Source organism: Arxiozyma heterogenica (genome assembly GCF_036370985.1).
Source record: "Arxiozyma heterogenica strain weizmannii chromosome Unknown scaffold_20, whole genome shotgun sequence".
NCBI classification, from domain to species: Eukaryota; Fungi; Ascomycota; class Saccharomycetes; order Saccharomycetales; family Saccharomycetaceae; genus Arxiozyma; species Arxiozyma heterogenica.
The window spans coordinates 132,608-159,832 of NW_027042673.1; the positions used below are offsets into that span (position 1 = coordinate 132,608).

The 27,225-nt window shown below is 30.8% G+C and overlaps 10 protein-coding genes across 10 annotated transcripts; 7 read left to right on the top strand and 3 right to left on the bottom strand.

The window, feature by feature from the left end:
- Positions 1-166: 166 nt before the first annotated feature.
- Positions 167-4,399, top strand: KRE5 (Kre5p; the record flags this gene model as incomplete). The annotated part of the gene is made up of 1 exon (XM_064858930.1): positions 167-4,399. The coding sequence occupies one exon, from the start codon at positions 167-169 to the stop codon at positions 4,397-4,399; it is 4,233 nt and encodes a 1,410-aa protein (XP_064714146.1).
- A 694-nt stretch (positions 4,400-5,093) lies between these two features.
- Positions 5,094-7,584, top strand: TEA1 (Tea1p; the record flags this gene model as incomplete). The annotated part of the gene is made up of 2 exons (XM_064858931.1): positions 5,094-5,159; positions 5,335-7,584. The coding sequence occupies 2 exons, from the start codon at positions 5,094-5,096 to the stop codon at positions 7,582-7,584; spliced, it is 2,316 nt and encodes a 771-aa protein (XP_064714147.1).
- A 1,684-nt stretch (positions 7,585-9,268) lies between these two features.
- PWA37_002359 (uncharacterized protein) lies at positions 9,269-10,468 on the top strand (the record flags this gene model as incomplete). Its single annotated transcript, XM_064858932.1, has 1 exon — positions 9,269-10,468. One exon carries the CDS (start codon positions 9,269-9,271, stop codon positions 10,466-10,468), a length of 1,200 nt encoding a protein of 399 aa, XP_064714148.1.
- A 901-nt stretch (positions 10,469-11,369) lies between these two features.
- VMA4 (H(+)-transporting V1 sector ATPase subunit E) lies at positions 11,370-12,077 on the top strand (the record flags this gene model as incomplete). Its single annotated transcript, XM_064858933.1, has 1 exon — positions 11,370-12,077. One exon carries the CDS (start codon positions 11,370-11,372, stop codon positions 12,075-12,077), a length of 708 nt encoding a protein of 235 aa, XP_064714149.1.
- Positions 12,078-12,781: 704 nt separating this feature from the next.
- MRS2 (Mrs2p) lies at positions 12,782-14,500 on the top strand (the record flags this gene model as incomplete). The annotated part of the gene is made up of 1 exon (XM_064858934.1): positions 12,782-14,500. One exon carries the CDS (start codon positions 12,782-12,784, stop codon positions 14,498-14,500), a length of 1,719 nt encoding a protein of 572 aa, XP_064714150.1.
- Positions 14,501-14,862: 362 nt separating this feature from the next.
- On the bottom strand, positions 14,863-17,733 carry ALA1 (alanine--tRNA ligase; the record flags this gene model as incomplete). The annotated part of the gene is made up of 1 exon (XM_064858935.1): positions 14,863-17,733. The coding sequence occupies one exon, from the start codon at positions 17,731-17,733 to the stop codon at positions 14,863-14,865; it is 2,871 nt and encodes a 956-aa protein (XP_064714151.1).
- A 1,664-nt stretch (positions 17,734-19,397) lies between these two features.
- Positions 19,398-22,808, top strand: PWA37_002363 (uncharacterized protein; the record flags this gene model as incomplete). Its single annotated transcript, XM_064858936.1, has 1 exon — positions 19,398-22,808. The coding sequence occupies one exon, from the start codon at positions 19,398-19,400 to the stop codon at positions 22,806-22,808; it is 3,411 nt and encodes a 1,136-aa protein (XP_064714152.1).
- Positions 22,809-22,930: 122 nt separating this feature from the next.
- MRPL6 (mitochondrial 54S ribosomal protein uL6m MRPL6) lies at positions 22,931-23,617 on the bottom strand (the record flags this gene model as incomplete). The annotated part of the gene is made up of 1 exon (XM_064858937.1): positions 22,931-23,617. The coding sequence occupies one exon, from the start codon at positions 23,615-23,617 to the stop codon at positions 22,931-22,933; it is 687 nt and encodes a 228-aa protein (XP_064714153.1).
- Positions 23,618-24,129: 512 nt separating this feature from the next.
- On the top strand, positions 24,130-24,681 carry IMP3 (snoRNA-binding rRNA-processing protein IMP3; the record flags this gene model as incomplete). Its single annotated transcript, XM_064858938.1, has 1 exon — positions 24,130-24,681. One exon carries the CDS (start codon positions 24,130-24,132, stop codon positions 24,679-24,681), a length of 552 nt encoding a protein of 183 aa, XP_064714154.1.
- Positions 24,682-24,956: 275 nt separating this feature from the next.
- On the bottom strand, positions 24,957-27,191 carry SKG6 (Skg6p; the record flags this gene model as incomplete). The annotated part of the gene is made up of 1 exon (XM_064858939.1): positions 24,957-27,191. One exon carries the CDS (start codon positions 27,189-27,191, stop codon positions 24,957-24,959), a length of 2,235 nt encoding a protein of 744 aa, XP_064714155.1.
- Positions 27,192-27,225: the final 34 nt, after the last annotated feature.

Genomic DNA, 27,225 nt, shown 5'->3' on the forward strand with positions numbered 1-27,225 from the left:
TAGGGTTTTCTGGAAATTTTTTTTGCTAGTGCCATGAAATATGTATAAGTAACGAAAGATTAACGCATACAAAAAGAAAGAAGGCCTTTTTCACTTCAATACCCTCTGACTTGAGGAATGAAAACCTTTAGGGATCAAGAAAGTCAAGAAAGATAGAAACTGAATTATGCTATTGAAAATCAAAAGACCGTTATTGATTTTGATTAATATCCTGGCTTTTCAAGTTTTTTTTGTGGATTCCATTAAGTTAACTACTGTAGAGAGATTCACAAGCAATCATTCAGACCCTGTGACTATATGGAGCATTCTTAATCATATAGTTTTAGACAATAAAGAAGGCCGAAAATTACTAAATGACCTATATCCTATAATAACAGGGTTAGATGAATTTAGCGAAAGTGCTGAGGATTATTATATTACAGAAAACTTTGAAGAAAAAGAAGATATTAAAGCAGATTCTACTTTATTCCAAAAAGTAATAGACACTCTGAAAACTTTTGATAAAACTAATAAAAATTCTAAATTTGAAACAACTTTTAGTGCTCAATTATTTAAAACTTACTACGATCTATATCCCTTTGGCTTCCTTGATTATGTTGATCCAGATCTTTATAAAGTAAATCATTTTACATTAAATGGAAAAATATTCGATAAACCGGATGATAGCTTCTATTTGAGGTCTGATGATCTAAAGAAACAATCAAAACTAACAGATCTCGAATTACTATCAGAAAATGATAACCCATCTGCTATCATTGGTACCAATTCCCAAGCACCTTTATTAATTTTTTATGGCTGTCCTAACTTACCAGATTTTAAGGATTTTAGCAGAAATCTATTTATTGAAGCCACTGAAACAGAAAAGATTCGATTCTTTTGGAAACCAATCTGTAACATCAATTCAACTTTCCATATCAATCAAGATTTTTCCACCTCTTTCACATTGAAAAAGAATGAAGAAATAAATAAATGGCAATTATTAGAGAATCTAATAGAAGTCCCAAAAAAATTCAAAGATAAATTAATACTAAAACCAATAAATAATCAGAATATTTCAGATCTCGATATTAAAGTAACTTCATTAATCACCAGATTTTACAAGAAAAATGGTAATTTTAGCTCTACTATAAAGTATTTTCAAAGTATTGTGAATAATTTCCCTTTACTGATAAACACTTTGGTGGACACCAAGTTATTAAAAGGCGAAAAGAATAAAATTATCAAAAGTAATTCTATTTTAAAACAGTATGGAATTGATTTTCATATGCTTGGAATTTTTATTAATGGTCAAAATATCAAATTGTCCTCTTTAAATCATTACTCATTGCTCAATACAATCTTCAATGAATGGAAACGTATGGTCCAATTGAAAAAGTATTTATTAGATTATAAATTAAGTGATAAGACTTCTATCAATATAAATACCAAATCGTTACTAAAATATTTTACAGACCTCTCAATATTAAGCTTACGAGAGTCACAACCAATTAAAATTGACCTTCATAGAATCAAATCATTTTCAGATAATGTTATTTATTTTAATGATATTGAAAAAAACTCTCAATACGATGAATTAAGTACTGATATTGAAAGTTTTTTGGCTGAAAAATCTAAGTTTGGAGAAATACCTGAATACAGAAAAAACTGGAATGAAATTATATTTGTTATAAACTTTGATAAAATTTTTCACACTCAAGAAAAGAATGATTTGGAAGCTTTGACTGGTTTACTTCGAAGTTTAAGAGTTGTTAAGGAAGGTTATCCCCAAAGAATCGGGTTACTTCCTATAGGTAGTTCGAAATCCTCTGCTTTATTAAGTAAGATCTACGATTTTAAACTCGAAAATGATTTAGATTCATTGATTACTCTCCTTGAGGACATAGCAAGTGGAAATATTGATAATTCATTATTTAGTGAAAACTACAGAAATGTTCCTGATACAAAATCCCTATTAAAATCATTGGACATTCGAATGACTACTTCAATTATTATTAATGGGGAAATCTACCCATTCAAATATAATTCTTGGTATTATCTAATTGCCAAGGTTATTAAGAAAGACACTGCTTTTTTAAAAAATGAAATTAAGAAAGAGCTCAAATCTGGCAAAAATCGCAAAAACATTGATGTAAGAGGTATTCTGCATTTGAAATCTTCAATTACAAAGAATGAAAAGTATACACCAAATTATTTTTCAAATAGTATATATACCACAATGGATAACACTATATTAACCACGCACAAACAAAGAATTATCGAATGTATAAATAATAATAACTTAAATATACTCCACACTATTACTCTTTTTGATAATTTTGGAACTGTTGAAGGACTTCAGAGATTAAGCAATCTGTTAAGTACTAAGTTTGAAGGTGTTCGTGTTAGAATATTCCATTCCGGCGATTTATCAGACTCCACATGGAAGAAATTGAAATCACAGATAAATAAATACAGGGAGAAATCTGAGCAGTTGAAATTTTTAGACTCTTTAACTAAGAAATCTATACAAGCAAATCACAACAAAAAATCTCTATTACAGATTACAAAAATGACCCTACATAAATGGTTACCGGATGTTCCCCCTTCATATTTTGATTCTAAATTATTTTTGGTATTGAATGGTAGATTCATTCATTTTTCTAAACACGAGATCCTTACTACAACTGAATTTGAATCCATAATTAAAAGAGAATCCAAAAGAACTTTAGACACTATATTTGCCCTTGAAAATATATTTCCTGGATTTTCAGAAACAGCGTTAGACCCAGATTTTGTTGAAATGATATCTGCTTTATTATCAAAACTTGTTTATCACGGTTCCCAATACAATAACGACGGGTTTGATTTTACTACTGAAACAGTCTTATTAAGGTTCAATATAGAACACTATCTTCATAGCAATGGCTTCACTATATTTGATGATAGTGATCACAATTCTGTAGAGAAATTAATTGATGTAACCATTATTGTTGATCCAGTCGAAGAAAGAACTCAAAAATTGTTATCATTTATACCGTTTTTAGAAAAAATGAATATTGTAAACTTTAAAATAGTTCTTTTACCCACTGAAAACTTGCCATTCATTCCAAATGAAAGGGTTTTCATACCTACTATTCCTAATAGGTTGCTTACCAAGGAAATAATAAATGCCTTTGATGTTGAAGTAGATATACCTGATCACTTTGCAGTTTCTAACCTTTCTCAATTCGATGGGGTCATAGTTGAGAGTTATGTGTATGATTCCAAAATTACAATAAATGAGGGTAACGTTCATGGCATTGGTGGTCTAAGCTTTAATGTTTTAGATGAGCATAATGAGATCATAACTAGTTTTACCTCAATGAGTACTTTTGGATATGGTCAATTTATGATCCACGATTTCCAAAAAAAATATCACATTGTGTGTATCACACCAGGATATGATGTAGAATTAGTGTCAAATGAAATATATTCAGATTTGGTTGACGAGGGTGAATTTAGTATCTCCAATTTGAATATGAAGAGAATAACTATACTAGTGACAAATCATGATAAAGCAATACCGGAAAACAGAATATCAATGGAAAGTACTGAAATAAATATTTTTACAACGTTAGCTCATTCTGATTTAGAACAATCCAACTTCAAGAAAAATGTATTACAAATCTGTGCTTCTGATCTTACTAAAAATTTTACATTTTGGTTGTTAGAAGATGCCTATATGAATGAAGAATTGCATGACTTTGCTACTATTATCAATAACATTTCTGATATAAATGGGAAAGTAAAATTTGTGAAGTATGAATGGCCAAGATGGTTACGTCCACAACGTTACTGTGAACGTAAATTGGACATTTCTAGATTTTTATTCCTTGACGTATTATTCCCATCAGATATAAAAAAAATAGTGTATATGAATCTTGGCACAACAGATAATTTATTAGACCCCGAAAAGATTATAAGATCCGAGACTAAAAAGGCTCCATTTAGCATGTTTAAAATGGAAGTGGACGGTTACTGGAATTACGGCTATTGGGAAAAGAGGTTGAAAAACAATGGATATTCGTTTTATTCAACAGACCCTGTATTTTTAATCGACTTAGAAGAGATAAGATCCAAGGATATCGGTGATCTTTTAAGAATTCATTATCAACGTTTATCAGCAGACGCAAATTCTTTAGTAAATATTGGTCAAGATTTATTAAATGACATTCAAAGTGAAGTACCTATTAGCGGATTAAAAAGATCACTAAAGAAGAATAAATTATTACTATCTACCAGTAAACAAATACTAAGTAGATGGGAAAATCAGATTATAGAAACACAAAAGACATTACAAAGAGATAAAAAGACAAAGATTGAAAACACTAATAATATTTTTAATACACTATCATATGATAAGTTCCATGATGAACTTTAATTGAGCCAATCAAAATGCCCTTTTGACTCCCTACCTGTTCCACAATATCTAGAAAAAAGTATAAGAAAGAGCCAAGTTTTTTCTAGTGATATGATCATCATTAGATGACTTATATATATTATGCCTAGCCTCTATTAATTAACGTTTTATCTCAAATCTTAATCCTACAATTGCTTAGTATCATTTATATTTATGTTTAAGCTTTACTAGACTGTCGGAATAATACCGGAAACAGAAATTCCCGACCTTTTATAATTTGTAAATATAGTGCGGCATCTCTGCGGAGGATTTCTTTTAAAATCCCGCATTATATAATATTACCTGTGGAATATTTGCGATATTTTCGGTTTTATTTACTTACTTACTTATTTATTTTTTTTCTGACCCACTAAACCCTCTCTATTGTGATGATAGATGAAACTTTTAATTATTCTAAGAGTAAAGTAGACAAAAAAGCACATATGTATATTACTATCTGAGATATCGTATCTGGGTAACATTTTTATAGTAGCAAAAAAAAAAGAAGATCATCACTCCCTAAGTTTAAAAGAAATTAAACAGCATATCATATACTGCCGTGAAAAATAGACAAAATTGATTAACATTCAGATCCAAGCAAAATATTTACCCATATTATTTAAGTTGTGTTATTTAGGTTTATCGGGATATGAGATCTCAAATAAACCCCAATAATATGAGAACGGTACCAACAGTATCTGAGCTAGTTATATCTAAACTTAAGGAACCTGACCCAACAAAAGTATGTAGTAATACCGATCAAATTTCACGACAAGTACAACAGGAAGTCCATAAAAAAAAAGAAATCAAAAAAACCCATAGTTTTAGGACCCAATGGTAAAAAAAGATTATCATGTTATAACTGTAGGAAGAGACGTAAAAAATGTGATCTAGGGTTTCCATGCGAGAGTTGTAAGAGGCTTGGTATTGAATGTAATATCAATGAAGAAGATTTAAGGAAAAAGAGATATTCTTCTACTTATGTTCAATCATTAGAGGTACATATAGCATCCTTAGAGACTACTTTGAAAAATCTAATAGAAACATTTTATCCTAATAATCAACAAATATTGGATAAGATGATGATAGGTGACATATTACCTGACACTATAAATGAAAATAATAATGGGGATTCCAGTTTAATTTATAACCAAAATATTGAAAACAGATTGAGACATGAGCAAAATATTAAATCCAAAAAGGATAAATTTACAATGTTACCTAATGCAATATTTAACAATGGCAACAATCCCGACCACAACAGCACCACTACCACCACAAACAACAACAATAATAATAGCAGTATTCGTAATTGTACTAATGATGATAATCAAGCCAACAATAATAGTAGGAATGGCAAACACAACTCTACAGTAACGATTCCAACCAAAAAAAAAGTTTATCCAGAATGGAAGAAAAAATCATTTGTAAAAGGTAGTCTATATCCTGAAGGTCCTGTTCCATATAAACCAAGACCAAAACCACACTCGAAAACTTCAACAGGATCAGTGAATTCAATTGGTTCGAATTCTTCATCAGCAGTTTCTTTAATAGGAAGTGATTCCAGTATTGATAATCGTCACTCCAAAGATAGCATTTCACAAGGTATAAATGACATTGATAATCAACTTAATCAGGAAAACTTAAATTCATCTAATGCAATTCTAAATAAAGATAATAGTACCGCCTCTAATAATAATAATAATAATAATAATAGTAAGAATGATAGTAATAGTATTGATGCAGTTGATGATAGAATAGGAGAGAAAAGAATATCTGATTTGAAAACAACCGTTATTAAAAGACCAGTAAGCAATTACAGTAACGAGTATTGTATTAATACAGATCCATTAATTTTACAATCATTATCTAATTTTTACAGGTGGTTATACCCGGGTCATTTTATCTTTGTTCACAGAGAAAGTTTTTTGTATGGGTTCTTCAATCATGCAAAGAATAATTATGCAGATTCTCATTATTGTTCAACCGAATTAATTTATGCTATGTGTGCCATTGGATCAAGGTTATCACCTGAGTTACAGAATATGTCTGAATGGTATTACGAACAAAGTAAAAAAACTTTGTTAAAATTAGTGTTCGATGAACAAAATACAGCATCAATTACTACTGTACAAGCATTGTTCTGCCTTGCATTTTACGAATTAGGCAAAGGCTGCAATCAGTTGGCATGGTATTTCTCCGGCCTGGCGATTAGAGTGGGTTATGATATGGGATTCCAATTAGATCCAAAGGTTTGGTACACAGAAGATTCAAAGAGTCAGTTAACAGACAGTGAATTAGAGATTAGGTCAAGAATATATTGGGGATGTTACATTGCAGATCACTTTATTTGTTTAATGTTGGGCCGAACGTCCACTTTAAGTGTAAGTAATTCTACTATCCCAGAATCTGACGAACTACCGGAAGTGGAAGGCACAGAAGAATTCAGGTTTATCGGTAAACATGTTTTACAAATTTCGTTGCCATTAAAAAATTTGATTATCCTTTCTAGAATAGTGCAAGTGTTCACTTCTAAGATATTTATCGAATCTGATGACACTAGTGTAAGAGTGCAATTATTGATTGTGTTTAATTCACAAGTGTTTCAATGGCGACAATCCTTACCTGGGTTTTTACAATGGAGTAAGAAATTGTTACAAGATGAAGAGGTATCAACGGACCCGACAGTGTCCTATTTCTGGTATTATTATTATGTTGTGTTATTAACGTTCAATAAGCCCTTTTTAGAAGAAAGCGAAGAGTCTCGTGGCGTTGTTATTGAAATTCTGGAAGATTTAATTACATTATTTAATAATTTCGAGAAGAAATTAGGCAATTACAATTATGCAACGTTATATCAATTATTTGCATGTCTACTAGCAATTACCTGTTTAAAAAAATTACTGATTATAAATGAAAGCAATCGGGATTGGGAGAAACAATTACGATTTTTCCATTCAATATTTTACGAAAAATTATCACCAGCATATAAATTACCAAATAAATTACAAGAGGATGATAATTTAGAGGATGAACAAGAAAAGCAAACTGCTTTAAATCAAGTCAATAATATCAATTACACTCATGATTTTTCGCTGAGTAATGAGATTGATGATATGATTAAAGAACTATTTGGTATTGCATATAACCCAGCACAACCATTGTAAACAAGATACAAAAGCATACAAAAAACACAAACTCATGCTTTATAGACTTTAAGCATATTATTTGAAGATGTTGAATAAGTTAGCATTCATTCATTTATATGTTTGCTTTATGAAATTATTTATAGACCATTCTACTAATATATGACATACAGTATGTATGTATATATATGTACATATGAATATATAACCTGAGAATAATTTCGGAAAATTACATTTCCGTATCTACAAGGTGATTGTGAATGTATCGGAATTGTAAAAAAAACCGTTGACAGGTATTCCGAATACTAGAACTTTTCTTCTAAGGAAAAAATATATAGATATAGATATGTATATATCTATAATTAGCACCTGTATTGTTTTATTCTCTCCCTCTCCCCTTTCTCCGTTGGAATGATATCGAAATCCATTGTTTATCAAATGGGTCCCTTTGTTTTTTTTTTTTTTTTTTTTTTTTTGTTTTTTTCAAGGGGAAAGACCATTTCGTCATAAAAAAAGAAAAAAAAAGAAAGAAACAAAAAAGAAACCAAAAAACGAAACTGGAGAAAAGTTAGAGAGTGCAAAAACACACTCTCCTTAAAAAAATTAGATCGTCCACTGATGTATTTTATTTGACCTCGTTTCTTTTTTTTTCGGACTAAATTATTCTATACACAAAAAAAAATCTAGGGTTCAACACTTTTTTCCATTTCAATATCATCAGAATACTATATTCTTTATGTTAGGTTTCGATATATTAACTGACTACTCTGGTGAGACATGTAATGAAAGCGAACTTCTGTTCTTTTTTTTTTTTTTTTTTTTACTATTAAACCTAGTACTTTATTATTCAAAATAATATGTTTAGTGGAGTACCTATATTTTTTTTCTACATAAGTGTATCTATTCCTTCATGTGTAACTCTTGGTTAGATTTTCATATATTCCAAACAAATCACTGTTCCAAACACATACACTCCAGAATAAATGTTTCTTAGGTTAAAGTGACAGGAAGAAGAAAAAAAAAGGGAACAACTGCTAAAATTCTCATTTTTAGACACAGCCCCATGATTTCCTAAATAAGAAAATTGATCTATCTACTTTTCTTTCCTTCTTTGTTATTTTTGCGGGAGCTTACAAAAAAAAAAAAAAAAAAAGAAAGCAAGCGGAGAATTCTCTAGAAGTCGAGAGAAAAAGAAACACAGAGCCAGCCAGTCGTCTTCGAGCCCTCGAGAACTGTCTATAAGATTGAATGTGTGAAGTCGAGTGTTGTCTGCGATGACTCCGAGAGGGAGATGTAACTGAATGAGTAATGCATTCACAGAATAAAAAAATTTGGTAAGAAGGTACCCTTTCTTCTAGAAAAAAGGAGAGAGAGAAGGAGAAAGAGGCAGGAGAACGGGGCTGTAATCAACATTCTATATCCCATACATAGAAACATATTGTTACATACATACGTATATATATATGACAGACTCTAAAGGGGTATAATAGATCACCACTTCTCACTTTTCATTCCATCTGTCTTGATTTTCTCTTGACGTTACTATCTTACATCTTATGCTTGTATAGCAGTTTCTTCTCAAAACTAGACCCTTATATCTTTACAAGAATAAACAATTTCTACTCAATTATTATCGTAAACACTTATAACGAAGAAAAACTCACATTATACCACAAATTTTATAATAGTTATTTTTTCTACGGTTATGGATTTATTTTCACCAAGACCTGAACATACTCAATTAGATAACGATACAATAAACCCAAAAAACGAACAACTACCAAAAATAATTCCATCTGGTTCATTCAATGCTGTTACATCGACTGTTATTAACAAAACAAAATCATCGGCTGAATCGAATGGACTAGGTTTCCTATTACCTCCTTTGCCATTACACACAAGCTCGATAAGTAACTACAACCTGGATAACATAACTGTTCCAGAAAGTACCCTGGATCTCTCCAGTTCTTCCTCCACAACCCTTCAAAAAAATCCTGGGTTCCCATCTCCACCGCAATCACCAAAACTTTCAATTGAAAGAAAAACTCAAATAAGTAAAGATAAAACTAGGAATAGTGATGAAATATCTCCTTCTGTATCCGGCATCAATGAAGGGAAAAGCATAAATGCAACAAGGTTCAACCTCGATAAAGATATATTCTTAGTGAGACCAGATTGGGAACAAGGGTTAAATGTAACAAAATATAAGAGATCCAATAGACGATTCATGTCGTACTATCGCATATTCAAGGATAAAGATAAAGATTCTGCCAGTGTTCTTCCTTTCCAGAGAGAATACAGATATTCATTAAGAAACAATAGATATAGAGATACCAAGGAAGATGTAGATCATTATTACGATGGTTCCGTTGCATCCCAACGACTCGTCCCCAACTCTAAATGTATCACACCATCATTTGCAACCGGTAAAGAACCAAATACATTGAAACAGGGAAAAAAGTGGATCACTAAGACTTCTATAGGAAGTTCGCCTAAAAAAGTTATGGTTTATTCGCATAACCATACCACACCAAATATAAACTGGGAATTATTACCAGATTATTCACCAAGTTTGGCCACTTTACCTACCACAAATGTAAACAAGTCGATGAGAGTAGAATGGAAGGGATCTATGATGGATTTGTCCAATGATCCGTTGAGAGATAAGCTGCATCCTGCAGAATTAAATTTAGCACAGATCCTAAGATTACCATGCTCACTGTATTTAGATTCGAAGAGAAGACTGTTTATGTCAAAGGTAGAGAGAATGCAACAAGGCTTGCCATTTAGAAGAACTGATGCTCAAAAAGCATGCCATATCGATGTGAACAAAGCATCAAGATTATATTCTGCATACGAAAAAGTTGGTTGGTTAGATGACAAATTATTTACCAAATATCTATGATCATATACAAGAAAGTAAAGTAAAGAAAAAGAAAAAGAAAAAGAAAAAAAAATACAAAACTAACAGCCATAAGTACTATTATACTCATTTTTATTTTTTTTTTTATTCAATTATTTTAAAATATTTATTAATATTCTGTTTGGTCGTTTCTACATATATTCATATATCCATACTTATATACACATAGTATATATATATATTTTAGTCATTTCAAAATTGATTTACCATGTAATTCAGATCTCTGAGGTTTCTCCATACTAGTATTTGTCACACGTTGATAATATGTTATTAATATATGCTCAGATGTATCAATATTCGTATTATTTACAATTCTGATTGACCTACGAATTTATATCACTTTAGTCATCCACATTTAACTCATCAGTATTGCCCTTCCTCTCTTCACCTCTGGTTCACTTGCACTATAAATACTACAATAATACACGGTTCTTAGGAAAGGAATTCCAAACCCGCATGTTTGGAAATAAAATCCATGCTGTTCCCGTAAAGAATTATTTTCGGAAAAAAGATGGCGGCTTTTTATCTTCTTTTTTTTTTTTTTTTCACTCCATTTGATAAAAAAAAGAAAAAAAAAATAATTATTTCTGTAATTAATTATTCTTTATTTCAGAAAGAAACAAGATAGACAGGTTAATAAATGTTCCTTACATGAGTTTGTTTTATCATGATAAGAAATAGTTTGTTGTCACTTAGACATACATACGAAAGGACACACAAACACGTATACACACACATATATATATCCAAGCATATTTGCCCAATTAAAGTGTAAATTATAATATAAAGAAAAACCTGCAAATTCATTTATACGCATTTTAATAAGGACGAACAAACAAACAAACAAACAACAATAAATAAATAAATAAATAAATAAATCACAATGTCTTCATCTATAATCACTTCTTTGACACCAAATCAAGTTAATGATGAATTAAATAAAATGCAAGCCTTCATTAAGAAAGAGGCAGAAGAAAAGGCTAGAGAGATCAAATTGAAAGCTAACCAAGAATATGAAATCGAAAAGACAAATTTAGTACGCCAAGAGATAAGCAACATCGACTCAAATTACGAAAAAAATTTGAAAAAAATTTATCTAGAAAAACAAATCATGAAATCAACTATTGATAATCAAATCAGATTAAAAGTATTAAATAAGAGAAATGATTCCTTGAATGAAATATTTGAAGAGACTCAAAAACAATTAAGAGACAAAATAACTAATGATGAAACATTGTACAAAGATATTTTACACAAATTGATTCTTGAATCGGTTTTAAGATTGTTAGAGAGTCAGGTTGTCATCCAGGTTAAAGAAAGTGATTTACCTATTGTGGAAAATGAAGAATTTCTAAATAAGATTACTGAAGAATATAAGACCACTACAAATGGTAAAAATCTTAAAATAGCTGTATCAAAAGATTATTTGAGCCCTGAATTAATTGGTGGTGTTATAGTGAAAGATTCTTCAGAAAAAATTAAATTGAATAATACTATTGATGAAAGATTGAAATTATTACATGAAGAAGCTTTACCTGCCATAAGATTAGAAATGTTTGGTATAACTAAGACCAGGAAATTCTTTGATTAATTTCTACGTACAATGCTCTCTCTCTCCCCCTATATATATATGTATATACATGTTTCTGTACTTTGTATGATTTCATCTTTTATAGTATAAATAATAAATATTTTTAACCATCTTTCATCTATTATGACTTAATATATGACTATTCTGATACTACATACATACATACATAAAGAAAGCAAGTATAGTTAGTACTCATAGCAAGGTAATATTTGACTATATTTTTGCTGGATTATATTTAATGCTTTATGCAACCTTTTCCCGCGGATGAGCAGCTCATCCGCGGGAAACAAAAACAAAACGAAATCCATCTCTGTCCACGTGCAAAAAAGATGTTATACATTTTAACGTCGGCGTTTTTTTTGTTCGAGAAAAAAAATTTTGGCCTCTGAGCATCTGTTGTTATGGTAGCGGCTTCCTGTTCACAAAATTCCATATCTTGCTTTTGTGTTACGCTGAAGCAAGAAAGGGAAAGGAAAAATGAAGTATTGATGAACTAGATGAAATGACATTGAACAAAGTCACATTGAAACAAAAAAAAAATACCATACAACATTATCAATCGATAGGTATGTGTTCCTAGTTTTCAGATTTCACTTGAACCACAAAACTAGTATAACGCTACCATTCTATCACTTCATAGACACGTATAACTGTCATCATCTTCATATTTCCAATTCATTCCTATCCGTCCCTATGACCGCAATATGATACCCAGATTGTTTACTATACCATTAAGATATAGTACTACGGGAAATAATACTCTCTACCATAATAAACGACATATATTGTTATTACTAAATCATCGGTTATTCACTGTGTATCGGAATCATATCCGTCAATGTCAGAATTCTTTAGAAAAACCTCAATCTACACTCAAGAATAATCAAGCTGGATCTCCTTTAAATTCTAAGCTATTACAATTAAAACCAATCAAACCTAATGCTCTTTTCATCTCATGTACAGTCTTCAATTCTAAAGGGTCAATAGTCAAAGTCTCGCAAAATTTTAATAAATGGAATTTTCTAAGAGATCATAATCTGTTTCCAAGAGATTTAAGAAAAATTGATACCTCCTCAGTAGACATCATCCCAACTATTCTGGTGAAGCCTCATTGTATCCTTGTAAATTTACTTCATATTAAAGCCTTGATAGAAAAGGATAAAGTGTTTATATTTGACACCACTATCCCTGAATCTGCAATGAAATTAGGTGTCCTGATGTATGATATGGAGTCTAGACTATCTCAAGTCAACCCAAACTCAAATAATTTTTATGAACATAGAGCGTTGGAAATCATTTTAATTAATATTATGAGTTGTTTGGAGGCAGAGTTTAAAGAATGTTCTACTGTTTGTAGACAAATCCTTATAGATTTGGAGAATGAAGTTAATAGAGAGAAGTTAAGGGAACTGTTAATTAAATCAAAGGCTTTATCTTCTTTTTATCAAAAGACCTTTTTAATTAGACAAGTATTAGATGATTTACTGGAAAATGATGACGATATGGCTATGATGTATTTAACTGATCCAAGAATACCTCATACAGATACTGCAAGCAACTCCATACCTCCATCCTTATCCTCATCCGCACCCCTTAAAATAACATATAATGGCAAGGAAGTGAACGGAGATACACCTAATGAAAATAGAAAAGATGCAAATGAAGAAGATGAAAATGGAGAAAAAGATATTGATTTTTCTGATTTAGAAATGTTGATAGAGAATTACTATACACAATGTGATGAGTTCGTTCAACAGTCAATTTCTTTAATAGAAGATATTAAATCAACAGAGGAAATAGTCAATATTATACTAGATGCAAATAGAAATTCTTTAATGCTATTAGAATTGAAAATCACAATATATACACTTGGCTTCACAGTAGCTTCACTGTTACCTGCATTCTACGGTATGAACCTTAAAAATTTTATTGAAGAATCCTCTTTTGGATTTCCTGGCGTAATGCTCATCTCCTTTTTAATGGGCTTATTTGTAGTTAGAGCAAATTTTAGGGCTTTGAAATCTGTGACTAAATTATCTATGTTTAAGACAAGTTCTGAATTAGAATCAGGCCTTGTTCAAAAGACCAACTCTAATAACAATATAAACTCGTTTTCATTTAATAAAAAATATTCTGCCAAACTTTCTTCTTCCCATTCATTTTCTGCATCATTATCCCCACAACTTTACTCTTCTTCCACAATCTCACCATCTTCTGTACGGAAACATTCATATAGAAATTTATTAAAGGTAATGTGGTGGTCAAATTTCAAAGAAGTTTTAATTCGTTATTGGTTTGGTGAAAAGTATACTCCTAAAAATATGACCAATTTAATGTCATCACATATCAATACTAGAACAAGCTGTTCTGATGAAGAAAAAGATGTAGTTTGGAAATGGTTAATCGATAATAAAAAGAATTAACTTTTTAATTTATATCTCTCAAATTTTATTCAACTTTGCTTTATATCCTTTAACTTGATCTTTTATTGTCTTTTCATTCCTTAGTTCCTTTTATTTTTTGTAAATATTTTTCTTCTATTATATTAGTGAATACCAATGAGTACTGCCACCATTCACTACTACTTTCTCTGTGCACATAGATATATACCTTTTTAGATTTATTTTATAAAGATTTCACTTATAGATGTAATATTATAGATTTGAAATATACTGGATAAAAAATATTTATTATTCGTATCTACTATTATATACATAATCATACATAAAAAGATAAAAAAAATAGGAATTATTTATAATTTCATTTGTTCAGATCATGACGCCATTTAAATGGTCAATTTCTCCTTGAACACAGCACTAATCTCAGCAACAGCATTTTCTGCTTCAGTTTGTTTGTCACCCATACCTTGAAAAACATTACCTTTACCACCAGCTTTACCGCCAATAATAGAAGAAACTTTCTTGGCTAAAGCAGCACCGTCAACACCCTTTTCAATGGCTTCATTGGATATATAACAACCATGAGCAATCTTACCTTCTGGATCATTACCAGTTAATAGGTAGATAGTTTTATCCTTAGCTGAAGATTTCAAATAGTTAACAGCTTCAGTGATGGCCTTGGCATTGGTTGGAATATTAATAGCCTTAACAAAATAGGTAGCGTCCTTGTTAGCTTCGAAATAGTTCTTGACTTCATCAACTGTTTGCTTGATTTCTTTCTTAGCTCTAGCTTTAACCTCGTCCTTGACCACTTTTTCTATTTTATTGAATTTTTCCCTTAATTCATGTTTAGTAATCACAGAGATAGACAATTGACCTAACTTAACACCTAATTCTTTTAATCTCTTTTCTTTAGCTGGAGAGAACGGTAGCTTTTCAGCAGCAATCAATTCTGTTTCAAATTCACTAGAGATTCTTTGAGCTTCAAAGGCTTCGGTACCTGTCACAGCTACAATTCTTCTAATACCCTTAGCAATACCACTTTCTTCTAAGATAATGAAGAATTTAATATCAGAAGTCTTTGCAACATGGGTACCACCACAAAATTCAATAGAATAGTTGTACCATTCTTCACTAGTTGGATCAGCCAAAATATCTTCAATTGGTTTACCAACAGAAACTACACGGACTGGATCAGGATAAGTTTCACCAAAAACAGCACGAACTGAAGAGATTGTTTTAGCTTCTTCCAATGGAACATCCTTATAGTAGACAGTTAAATTAGATTTAATTTGCTCGTTACAGATTTCTTCTATCTTACGTAATTCTTCAAGAGATACTGCCTTCTTATGTGAAAAATCAAATCTTAATTTTTCTGGAGCTACAAGAGAACCCTTTTGATCAACTTCACCATCAAGAACTTTTCTCAAAGCGAAGTTTAAGACATGAGTACCGGTGTGATTATTCTTAATTGGGAAACGACGTAATTCATCATAAGCAGAAATAACCTTATCACCAACGGATAATTTACCTTCTTCCAAAGAACCAGTATGGAAAACATAACCATTATACAATTGAACATTTTCAACATTAAATTCTGCAACATCGTCTATGACAATCTTACCAGTATCATATTCTTGACCACCTTGTTCAGCATAGAAGGATGTCTTGTCCAAAATAATACCGTATTTTTTACCTGGCTCATTTATTTCATCAACAAATTTAGTACCATCATATAATTTTAAGATAGTAGCTTCAATGTTATCAAAACCATACTTAGCAGAATCATCAGTTTTAGCAACATTTTCTTCATTTAATTCATTCAATTCATGAACATTTAATTTAATCAAAGTTTCATCACCCTTCTTACCACCTCTCTTAGAAGCTTCATATGATTCTTGCTTAGCCTTTTCAAAACCTGGACCATCAATCTTCAAACCCTTTTCTTCAGCCATTAATTCAGTTAAATCAACTGGAAAACCATAAGTATCATATAGTCTCCAAACCTGTTTACCATCTAATATTTTAGAACCAGAAGTTTCACAGGCTGCAGCATATTTTTCAAATAATCTTTCACCACGATCCAAAGTTTTAGCAAAAGAGGCTTCTTCTTCATCTAAAATTTCGAAAAGGAAAGCAGGATCTTTGGCAACTTCTGGGAAGATATCCTTCACTTGTTCTATTAAAGTTGGTGACAAAGTAGAAAAGAAATTACCGATAGGGTAGTTTAAGTACTTACGAGCATAACGAGCACCTCTTCTTAAAATACGTCTTAAAACATAACCTCTACCTTCATTGTTTGGAATACCCCCATCTGCTAAAGCAAAGGTTAAAGTACGTACATGATCAGCAAGAACTCTGTAAGCAGTATCAATACCATCTTTATCCTCATCACCAAACTTACCAGTGTATTCTCTAACACCAGTGATTTCTTGAATACGTTTAAATAATGGGATAAAAACATCAGTATCATAATTGGATCTAACATCTTGCAAAACAGAGACTAATCTTTCGAAACCCATACCAGTATCGATATGTTTGGCAGGCAAAGGCTTCAAGGAACCATCTTTTTCTCTATTAAATTGCATGAAGACTAAATTCCAAATTTCCAAGACATCTGGATCATCTTGATTGACTAGGGATGAGGCATTTCTACCACCAATTCTGTCATAATGAATTTCAGAACATGGACCACATGGACCTTGATCACCCATTTCCCAGAAATTATCCTTGACATTTCCTGGTATGATGTGATCATCTGGGACACCGACATCCTTCCAAAGTTGTAAAGCTTCTAAATCTGGCTCAAGGCCTTGTTTTGAGTCACCCTCAAAATAAGTGACGTATAAATTTTCTGATGGGATCCCATAGACTTGAGTCAACAAAGTCCAAGCATATGAAATAGCTTCCTTTTTGAAATAATCACCAAAGGACCAATTACCCAACATTTCGAAGAAAGTGTGATGGTAGGAGTCTCTACCGACGTCTTCTAAATCATTGTGTTTACCACCTGCTCTAATACATTTTTGAGAATTATGGGCTCTTTTCAAAGTGGAGAATTCAGAGGATGGATCAACAGTACCTAAGAAGATTGGTTTATATTGGTTCATACCAGCGTTAGCAAATAAAAGAGTTGGATCATCGAATGGAACGACAGGAGAAGATGGAACAAAAGTATGGTTTTGTTCTTTAAAGAAATTTAAGAAAGTGTCACGTACATTTTTAGCTGTCCACTTCTGTTTATCACCGACAGTCATTTTGCTAGTCTTATTAAATTGTATAGAATTCGTGGTAGAAGTAGTAGTGGTTGTTCTTACGATAGTTCTAAAGTGGTTGTTAGAAAATAATGGTGAAACAGAACGACTGTAAATTTGTCTAATAACTGAAGATGCCGTTTTGTACTTTTGATTATATTAATATATATATATATATCTGTGTTTATAAATACTTTCTCTATCCAGTTTTTAATGTATTTTGTTTAATGGAAAGAGGGAATAAAACGAACAAAAAAAAATTAGATATCAGAGGATATATATATATATACCGTAATATAAGAAGAGGTATATGTGATATATATGTATGTATATTGTTTTCAGGTTCGATAACAGTGATCGTTGAATTAAGTGTAATCCTTTGGAAAAAACTAGAACAGTGAGTTAGCTAACAATCTTTTCTCGACCATTTTCTAGTTTGTTTTAGTTTGTTTTCCACAACTCATCGCCAGTGTTGAAAAGTAATAAAAAAAGAAAAAAAAAGAAATTTCTTCGAGCGACAATAAAAAAATAAAAAAATAAAAAAAAGAAACAAAAATCTTGAAGTTTCCTATTTTATATTTAATTTCCTTAAATGGTAAGCTGTATTCAAAAGAGGAAACCATGTGCTTGATTTGTCACTACATTATATATAAACATACATGATTGAGTATAAATAAATATTAATCAATATTTACGACACTTTAAACATGTTCGATTTATTGCAGTCTATGTATAAATTTGCTAGATTTAATTTACAGGTATGAAGTCTGCACATTTTTCTATTCTCTCTCCTCTTTTCTTATTTTATAAGTGATTATAAAAAGGTAATTTAAGTCCATGATAGTTAAACCTTTGATTCATTTACTTTTTTTAACTTTTCTTTTCTTTTTTGGTTGAATTTGTATTATCATTTATACTTCTGTGGTTTAATAATGTTGCTATTCGATATATACAAGGAAAGAGAAATAAATTCTCTAGCAAATTTATATCAAAAGAAGGGGTGAAAACGAAAAGGTACATGAGAAAGATAGAAGTATAAGTCTGTAAACTTTGTTCTCCATATGAAAAAGCTGCTGTTATATCAATGTCTATGGGATTATTTAAAAGAAGCACAACCCTGATTATAAATCGTTATGAAAATGAATAACTGGAAAGGTAATAAAACTGTTGTATAGTCTGTTTTTGCTGGCGCCAAAATCACACACTAAATCTTCATTTTCTCCTGTAATGTGGTGTACGGATGTAGTTCCCCCTTCGACTGCGTACCTGCCACATACCCCTTATTTTTTTTTTGGTGTGCCTTCGTCGTGTCTCTATTTATATAATTTCCTCTTTCGGAAATTTCACAAATTTTGATTTGGTCATAAAGTGACCCCTGTAAAAGAATATTAGAGTTAATACATTTTACAATAAGAATTATAAGAAAGTACATCAATTTATAATTGGATATGCTATATTAAAAAAAAAGTAAAAATTATTGTTATTACAGTAGACTATTCTATATTTGTATACATATTAAGAATAATAATAATATATGAATATCTTCTAGGTCAACAAAGTTTAGACTTCTTTCTATATTTCTTTTCCAGATCTCTTTGTTAACTCTAATACAAGTTTAACAATAATAATTATCCCATCATTACTTGTTTAAGATATAGTTTCAAATTATGGAGAAAATATTACAATTGGATGAACCGTTAGATATCCCACTTTTTGATGAGGTAGTATCTGTTTTCTATGAAGGGAAAGGAACTTCTCAAGAACAGAGAGTGGCTGGTGAAATATTGAGTCAGTTTCAATCTTTACCAAATGCATGGTTACAAGTAGATAAAATATTGGACTCTTCAAATAAATTACAAAGTAAATTTATTGGGTTAAATATCTTGGAGCAATTAATCACAACTAAATGGAATTCTCTACCAAAAGAACAGCAGTCAGGGATTTGGAATTTCTTAATAGGAATGATTTTAGCGTCAAGCAATTCAAATACAAATATCGAGTTGACACATAAAGCAGATTATGTTCTAATTCAAATCTTGAAAAGAGACTGGAATGAATCTTTGATAAAAGATCTGATTGAGAGTTCCTCGGCGTCCTTATCCCTATGTCAAAACAATATGTACATACTTAGAATTATAGCAGAAGAAATACTTGTTAACAATAATAGTGGTAGTAGTGATAGTTTTGAAGAAGTTGATTTTACAATTTCAAAAGATTTGACGAAAGCAAAAATATTCAAATTGAAAAATGCTTTATTTAAGGATTTCCAATTTATTTTGAGGTTCTGTTATGAAGTGCTTAACAATGTCACCTTTGATTCCAACTCAAATAATATAAAAGATATAATTTCGTTGGCTAATAGCACCATAATCACTTTAAATAGATATTTGGCTTGGCTGCCCATTAAAAGTGTTATGGATTCAGATATTGTTACTCTTTTAATTGAAAAGTTTTTAGTGCAAAATGGCACTAGATCAAATACTTTAAAATGTCTAACTACTTTATTCAATATTAAAAACCCTAACTATGTATCAGGTATTCCTGATTTTGAAACGACGATAATCCAATATTTTAATTATATTCTTCAAATCATCAGCAACAACTGCAACGACAATACTAATAACAATATCCTTTTTCTAGAATCTAGAACAAATTTCAATGATATATATCAACAATCAAAATTAGAAGATCAACTATTTATACAAGATTGGGAAATATTTTTGTGTACATTTTTGCATTGTCATAGATCAATTATAGAAGGGATTTGTAAAGATTTAGCACCCCAGTATAATAAACTTCTTTTAAAAGCACATCAATACATCTTACAAATGACTACAATAAACGATAAAGAGATATTTAAAATTGCTTTAGATTACTGGCATGATTTAGTCTCTTCATTATTTATTGAAATCGAAAATTATCCATTCAATCAAATTAACCCATATATGGATGAAGTATCTTTAGGCACTGGTGCACTAAATCCAAGTCTTTTGAAACAACTCCCTTTAAAAAGAAATTTTTATTCTGAAATTTGTTCCAAGCTACGTGAAATTATTATTAATTGCATGGTAAAACCTGAGGAATTTCAAATTACAATGACAGAAGATGGGAATTTCGTCAGAGAGGTGTTTACTGAGACTGAAAATATTCAACTGTATGAAACTGAAAGAGAAGTCTTGGTATTATTGACTCATTTAGATGTAGAGGATATGGAAAATCTTCTCTGGAAGCAACTAGTACAATTAAAAGAAAACAATATACTCTTCAAAAATAGTGGCGAACACTTTAATAAAATATCGTGGGCTATTGGTTCAATTTCTGGTACTATGAGAGTGGAGACGGAACAAAATTTTCTTATTAAAATTTTAAATCTATTTGGTGAACTTTATATGGCTTCTTTAACTAAAGAACAAATTATAATATACTCTTCCAACATCATGTATATTGTAGGTCAATATTCAAGGTTTTTGAAAAACCATTGGTCATTTTTCTACAAAGTTATGCAACAATTATTTAGTATGATGCACAATGAAAATGATGCTATTCGTGATATGGCATGTGATACATTTTATAAAATAAGTTCTAAATGTAAATATCAAATGGTGACCATGCAAGAGTGTGATCAAGAAAATAAGCCTTTTATTAGAGTGATTTTAGAGGATATGCCAAATATTGTACCGGATTTGAACTCCAGTCAATTAAACAGATTCTTTGAAACATGTGCAATGATCATCAATCAAGAGCAAGATTTTTCAACTCTAAGAGATCTAACAGTAAAATTAATGAGAAATGAAAATTTGACTTGGCAAAGAATAGTGTCACAATTTCGTCTAAATTCTAAATTTTTTTTAGACCTAAACAAAAATGACTCTGACGTCAATGAGTTTAATAATTGCCAAGCCTTGATTCACGTATTGAGAATCAATATATCTGTATCTAAAGCTTTGAGTTATAATTACTTTGAACAAATGCAATATATTTATTTAGATATGCTAGATATTTATGTTAATATCTCAAGTTTAATAAAAGATGCTATCCAACAACAAACTAGTAATAATACTAATAACAATAACAAGATAATAGAAACTCCACAGATAAGACTGTTTAGAATTATTAAAAAAGAAATTTTAAGATTAATGCAGTGTTTTATCCAAAATACAAAAGATTCTAAAATTATTATTCTGGATATTTTAACACCTTTTATGAATGCAACTCTAAGTGATTATCAAAATAGTCCTTCTGAGTTAAAGGAATACGAATTATTAAAATGTTTAACCATCATATTACAAAAATGTGGTGATCAGTTAATTAATCATGTAATACAACTATTTCCCTTAGTTATCGAACCTACATTGATGATGATTAACAAAGATATGATCAGTTATCCAGATCACAGAAGAGAATATTATGAATTACTAAATGCTATCGATAAGAATTGTTTCCAAGTATTTTTAGAGTTACCAATATGTAGTTTTAAATTATTCTTTGATTCAATCTGTTGGGCAATGAAACATACAAATAGAGAAATTGAAAGCCTTGGTATTGACAGTGCATTAATTATGTTGAGTAATATTGATACTCATTATCGTGATACAAACATTTTTAAAGTATTCTTCCAAGAGTATTATCTTTCTTTAATAAATGAAACTTTCTATATTTTAACTGAACCAGATCATAAATCTACATTCACTGAACAGTCCATGTTATTAACGAAACTAATAAATTTATCATTCAATGATGATATATCTGTGTCTATCTATGAAAAAATTAATGGTATAGCACAAGATACTACAAATAAAGACTATCTTATGCAATATATGGCCAAGCTATTGTTATCTGAATTTGATAACTTGAAGGAAGAACAAGTTAGAACGTTTTTAAATGTATTAGTTACTGAGATAGGAGACTTAGATTTGTTTAAGACTACATTAAGAGATTTTTTGGTTCAAATCAAAGAAATGGATGGTGATCCAACAGACTACTTATTCTTCGAAGAAAGAGAAATGGAACTTAAAATGCAACGTAAATCTAAAGAGGAAAGAGCATCTAGAATTGCAGGATGGGCACGTTCTTATTAACATTATCATTAATGTACTTATGTATACATTTATATACTGGTGTTTATGTTTACATTTATTTGTATTTACATGAATATAATGATAGATAGTGTAATGAGTAAAGAAGTTGAAACACAAGAAAATCATTTGATCTTTTTGTTTTTTAGTTTAATGGTTTCATTGTTTACATAAATCCCTTTACCTTTATAAGGTTCTGGCGGATGGAAATCTCTTATTTTGGCAGCTATTTGCATGACTTGTTGTTTGTTACAACCTTCTAAGATCAAAGTTGTTGGGGCAGGCAATGAAGCAGTGATTCCTTCAGGTATATCCAGTCCTTGTGGAATGGAAGCACCGACTTTTACACCCACATATTTTCCATCTTTTTCTAGTTGGGCCCTATAACCAGTACCAACAAACTTTAAAATAGCCAAATGACCTTCATTGACACCAACAACATGATTATTTAAAAGAGATCTTATTGTTCCCCACATAGACTTTTGTAATTTTTGTTCTGGATTTACAACAGAGACTTTAATTCTTCTATGTTCTTCATCGATATCAATATTAGAAAATGAAGGTATCTCCATTTCAACTTGTCCCTTTGGGCCTTTCACAATCACCAATTGGTTCAAGACAAATCTTTTAATCCCATTCTGAATGAGTTTTGGGGGGTTTAAAGGTTCTACTTTAACTTGCGTCTCAGGAGTAGTGAAAATGCTAAGACTGCCTATATGTGACCTCAAAAATACAGTAGAAGATAATGGTCTCTTGGACAAATATCTTGTTAAAGAGACCTGGCTTGATGATATAACACCTTCTAATAACATGATTGGACTATATCTTGTTTCCTCCCTTTTTCCCTGTATGCACTCGTGTCCAGTTTCTTGCTTTATTCAAAGCACTGCGAAAAAAAGAGAAAAAAACTAGCAGAATACAGTTATATTCTAAATTTAATTTCAAATCTATCAAGTAGAACCAAACTAAACTCTTCCTCGTTTTAATGTGCTTGCTCTACTTTCTCTTTTTCTCTCTTTGTTTGTCTTATCATCTGTTTTCTTGTCTCCTTGAACAAAGTTCCAATCCTCAAAAGATAGACAGCAATTATTTTTCATAAATTTCCAAGAATTCGAAAAATCGCAAATTTTTTTGTAAAACCTCATCGCAAAGAGTTTTTATCTATTTCAAATGTATATGCTACAATTGTGTATATGTTCTTGTCTGTCCAACAAATAGTTTTCGTGAAAGTAATCATAAATAACAACACATTATTATTACTAACAAGTAAGCTAAACATCATTCACAGGTACCCAGTAATAATAGTAGTAATATCAAAAGCAAAATGGTTAGAAAATTGAAGTATCATGAACAAAAGTTATTGAAGAAGGTAGATTTTCTGGAATGGAAACAGGACCAAGGTCATAGAGATACACAAGTGATGAGGACATATCATATCCAGAATCGTGAAGATTATCATAAATATAACAGGATATGTGGTGATATCCGTAAATTGGCACACAAATTATCACTTTTATCTCCAACCGATCCATTTCGTCATAAACATGAGAAACTTTTATTGGAGAAATTATATAATATGGGTATCCTATCCACAAAATCAAAGATATCGGATTTGGAGAATAAGGTCACTGTAAGTGCAATCTGTAGAAGGAGGTTACCTGTAATTATGCATAGATTGAAGATGGCTGAGACTATTAAAGATGCAACTGAATTTATCGAACAAGGTCATATTAGAGTAGGGCCAAATCTAATCAATGACCCTGCTTACTTAGTAACTAGAAACATGGAGGATTATGTCACTTGGGTTGATAATTCTAAGATTAAGAAGACTGTTTTGAAGTATAGAAACGAAATTGATGATTTTGAATATGCATAAACATATGTATATACACTTAAACACATACATATACATATATATATATAATTGTCTCTGTAACATAACCACATTCAACAGAAAGGTTTTTTATTAGGTTGTTTAACATTGTGTTCTTAGGTAGCAAAGCTACAAATTTCCAATTTTGTTTGATTGTTTATATAACATTTTATAGTTCAATGTAAAATATTTCCTGATACAGAATACCGATCAATTTTTGACTTATAAGTTCTCATTATCAGTATATTATTGGTTGTCTCTATTTCCTTCTTATTTGCTTATTTAATATTATAATTATTGGATGAGCCTAACTGTTTACGCAAATCTTCTTGTGATCCACTACGTGGTAATATTCCACCCATACTAGGTGGTTGTATCATGTCATTATTTTCCAAAATGCCACTTACCCTTGAATGAATATGTTGAGTGTATGGATCCCCTTGCTGCTGTTGTGGTCCTAGGTTTCTTATTGATCCAGCTGGCTTAAAAGTTGTCGATACTTGTAACTCTGCCGGGTTAGTCATAACAATACATTTCCTCATTTGATAAGGTGATGCAATGTTGCTCATTTGACTATTATTACTTACAAAACTCATAGAGGAATTATTAGGATACTGTGGTTGTTGTTGGAAATGTCCATTATATATTTCATCAGCATTGTTGGAATAAAACATTTCTGGATGATCCATTGGGTTCACTGCAGTTCCATTTATTCTAGCTGGTTGAAGACCAGGTAACTGTAGTTGTGATTGTGGTTGTTGAAACTTTGATGCTTGTCTGAATGAAGTCAATGAATGAGAAGAATTTGAATGGATTAACTTTGCTGGTATTGGTAATTCATCTATCTCTTCTAATGTTTGCGGATGTACATACTGTGAAGGTATGTTCGGTAGTGGGGGGTAGTTGTTATAGAATTGTGGTTGTTGCATGGGTATATTGGAGTTATAATCATATCCGCATTGTTGTTGTTGCTGTACTGGTAATTGTGATGAGGTTGGTATATATGCAGAAGACGGAATTTCTGAGTATATAGAAGATGCAACTCTATGGGAAATACGGTTATCATTTAAGTCATTATATTCATTATCCTTATTATGCTCTACATCTTGTTCATCGTATCCTTCAATTTTAACTTGTGATTTATTTACATTCTGGTTTTCCAATATTGAGTTAGAAAGATCATGAATAGAAGACGTTAGATTATTAGAAAAATCCCTATTATTATATTCTTGTGGATTTACGTTAGAAGATATATTCATATTATTCATATCTTCATGATCATCAACTTTTTTATTGGTAAGTTCATAGATATTCTCATCTTTATCTAAATAGACTTTATAAATACTCTTCATCCTTTGTATGTTTTCTTCTTCTAAGGATAAAGGCAAGGTTGAAGCATATTCTCTTTCATTGTCTAATCGGTGTCGATCAGTATATTCGTATTTATTTTCATCTATTTTATCACTAAGTTTTTCTTGATTGATATTACTGTTATTGTGATTATTATTGATGTTGTTGTCATTTGTAATATTATCCCTATCATTTCTGTATTCAAAATCAAAATTATCCTCATCTTCATGATCAATAGGTTGAACATTTTGTACAAATGTTAATTTCTCAGGATCCATATTTACAAAATTATTCTTCTCTTCATTCTTGTTGATTGATGATACATCTTTTAAAGGTGATCCGTTCTTTGAATTAAAAGTTGATACAATATGACCATTTGTGGAACCATTTGTAATTATCACAGGATTAGCAGACCCACTATGATTAGTTATTACACGCATATTAGACATTCTATTCACTGAGGTAAGTGATGCTTGATCCATATTCATAGATCTATTATGCAAGGAAAGTTGACTACCATTCCTTGAAGCCAATTGATATCCGCCTAAACCATCATTTTGGACCTGTTTAGCAAATTCTCTTAGAGATTCCACATTCTCAGTTTCTGGCAACTGGAATGGATCAGTAGTCCACGAAGAATTTCTATTACTAAATGGGTTTGGCATTGGGTGTGGATATTGTTGTATAGCGGCACTTGGTGGAGCCATAGGCATGTCATTATAAAATGCATGATTATTCTTTTCGGTAATGTATTGATTTGAATCACTTGAAGAAAGCTGATGATTAATTTCATACGTGTTATGTTGTGGCAAGTATTCAGAATCACCCTCAAATTCCGGATCATTATCTTCTTGTTCCTCTTTTTTACTTCTCTTATAGATTATATATAAGATTATGCATAATAGAATAGCGACAAATGCAACGGGAACAGCAACAGCAACACCTACCGTGATAGAAGTGGTACGTTTATTATTTGCTGGTAATTCACATTCTTGTTTAGAACCTGTACATTTAGTGTTTTTTGTTTTTGAGGCACTTGAATTGTTATCACTACTACTATCAGCCCTTCTCACTAAAACTTTAGTAGGAGTAGGACGAAATGCATTTTTATATATTGTCGAATAAGTTATGAATGTAGATCTCAATGTATCAGTATCTAACATGGTTTTTGAGATTATGTGAGGAATTATAACAATA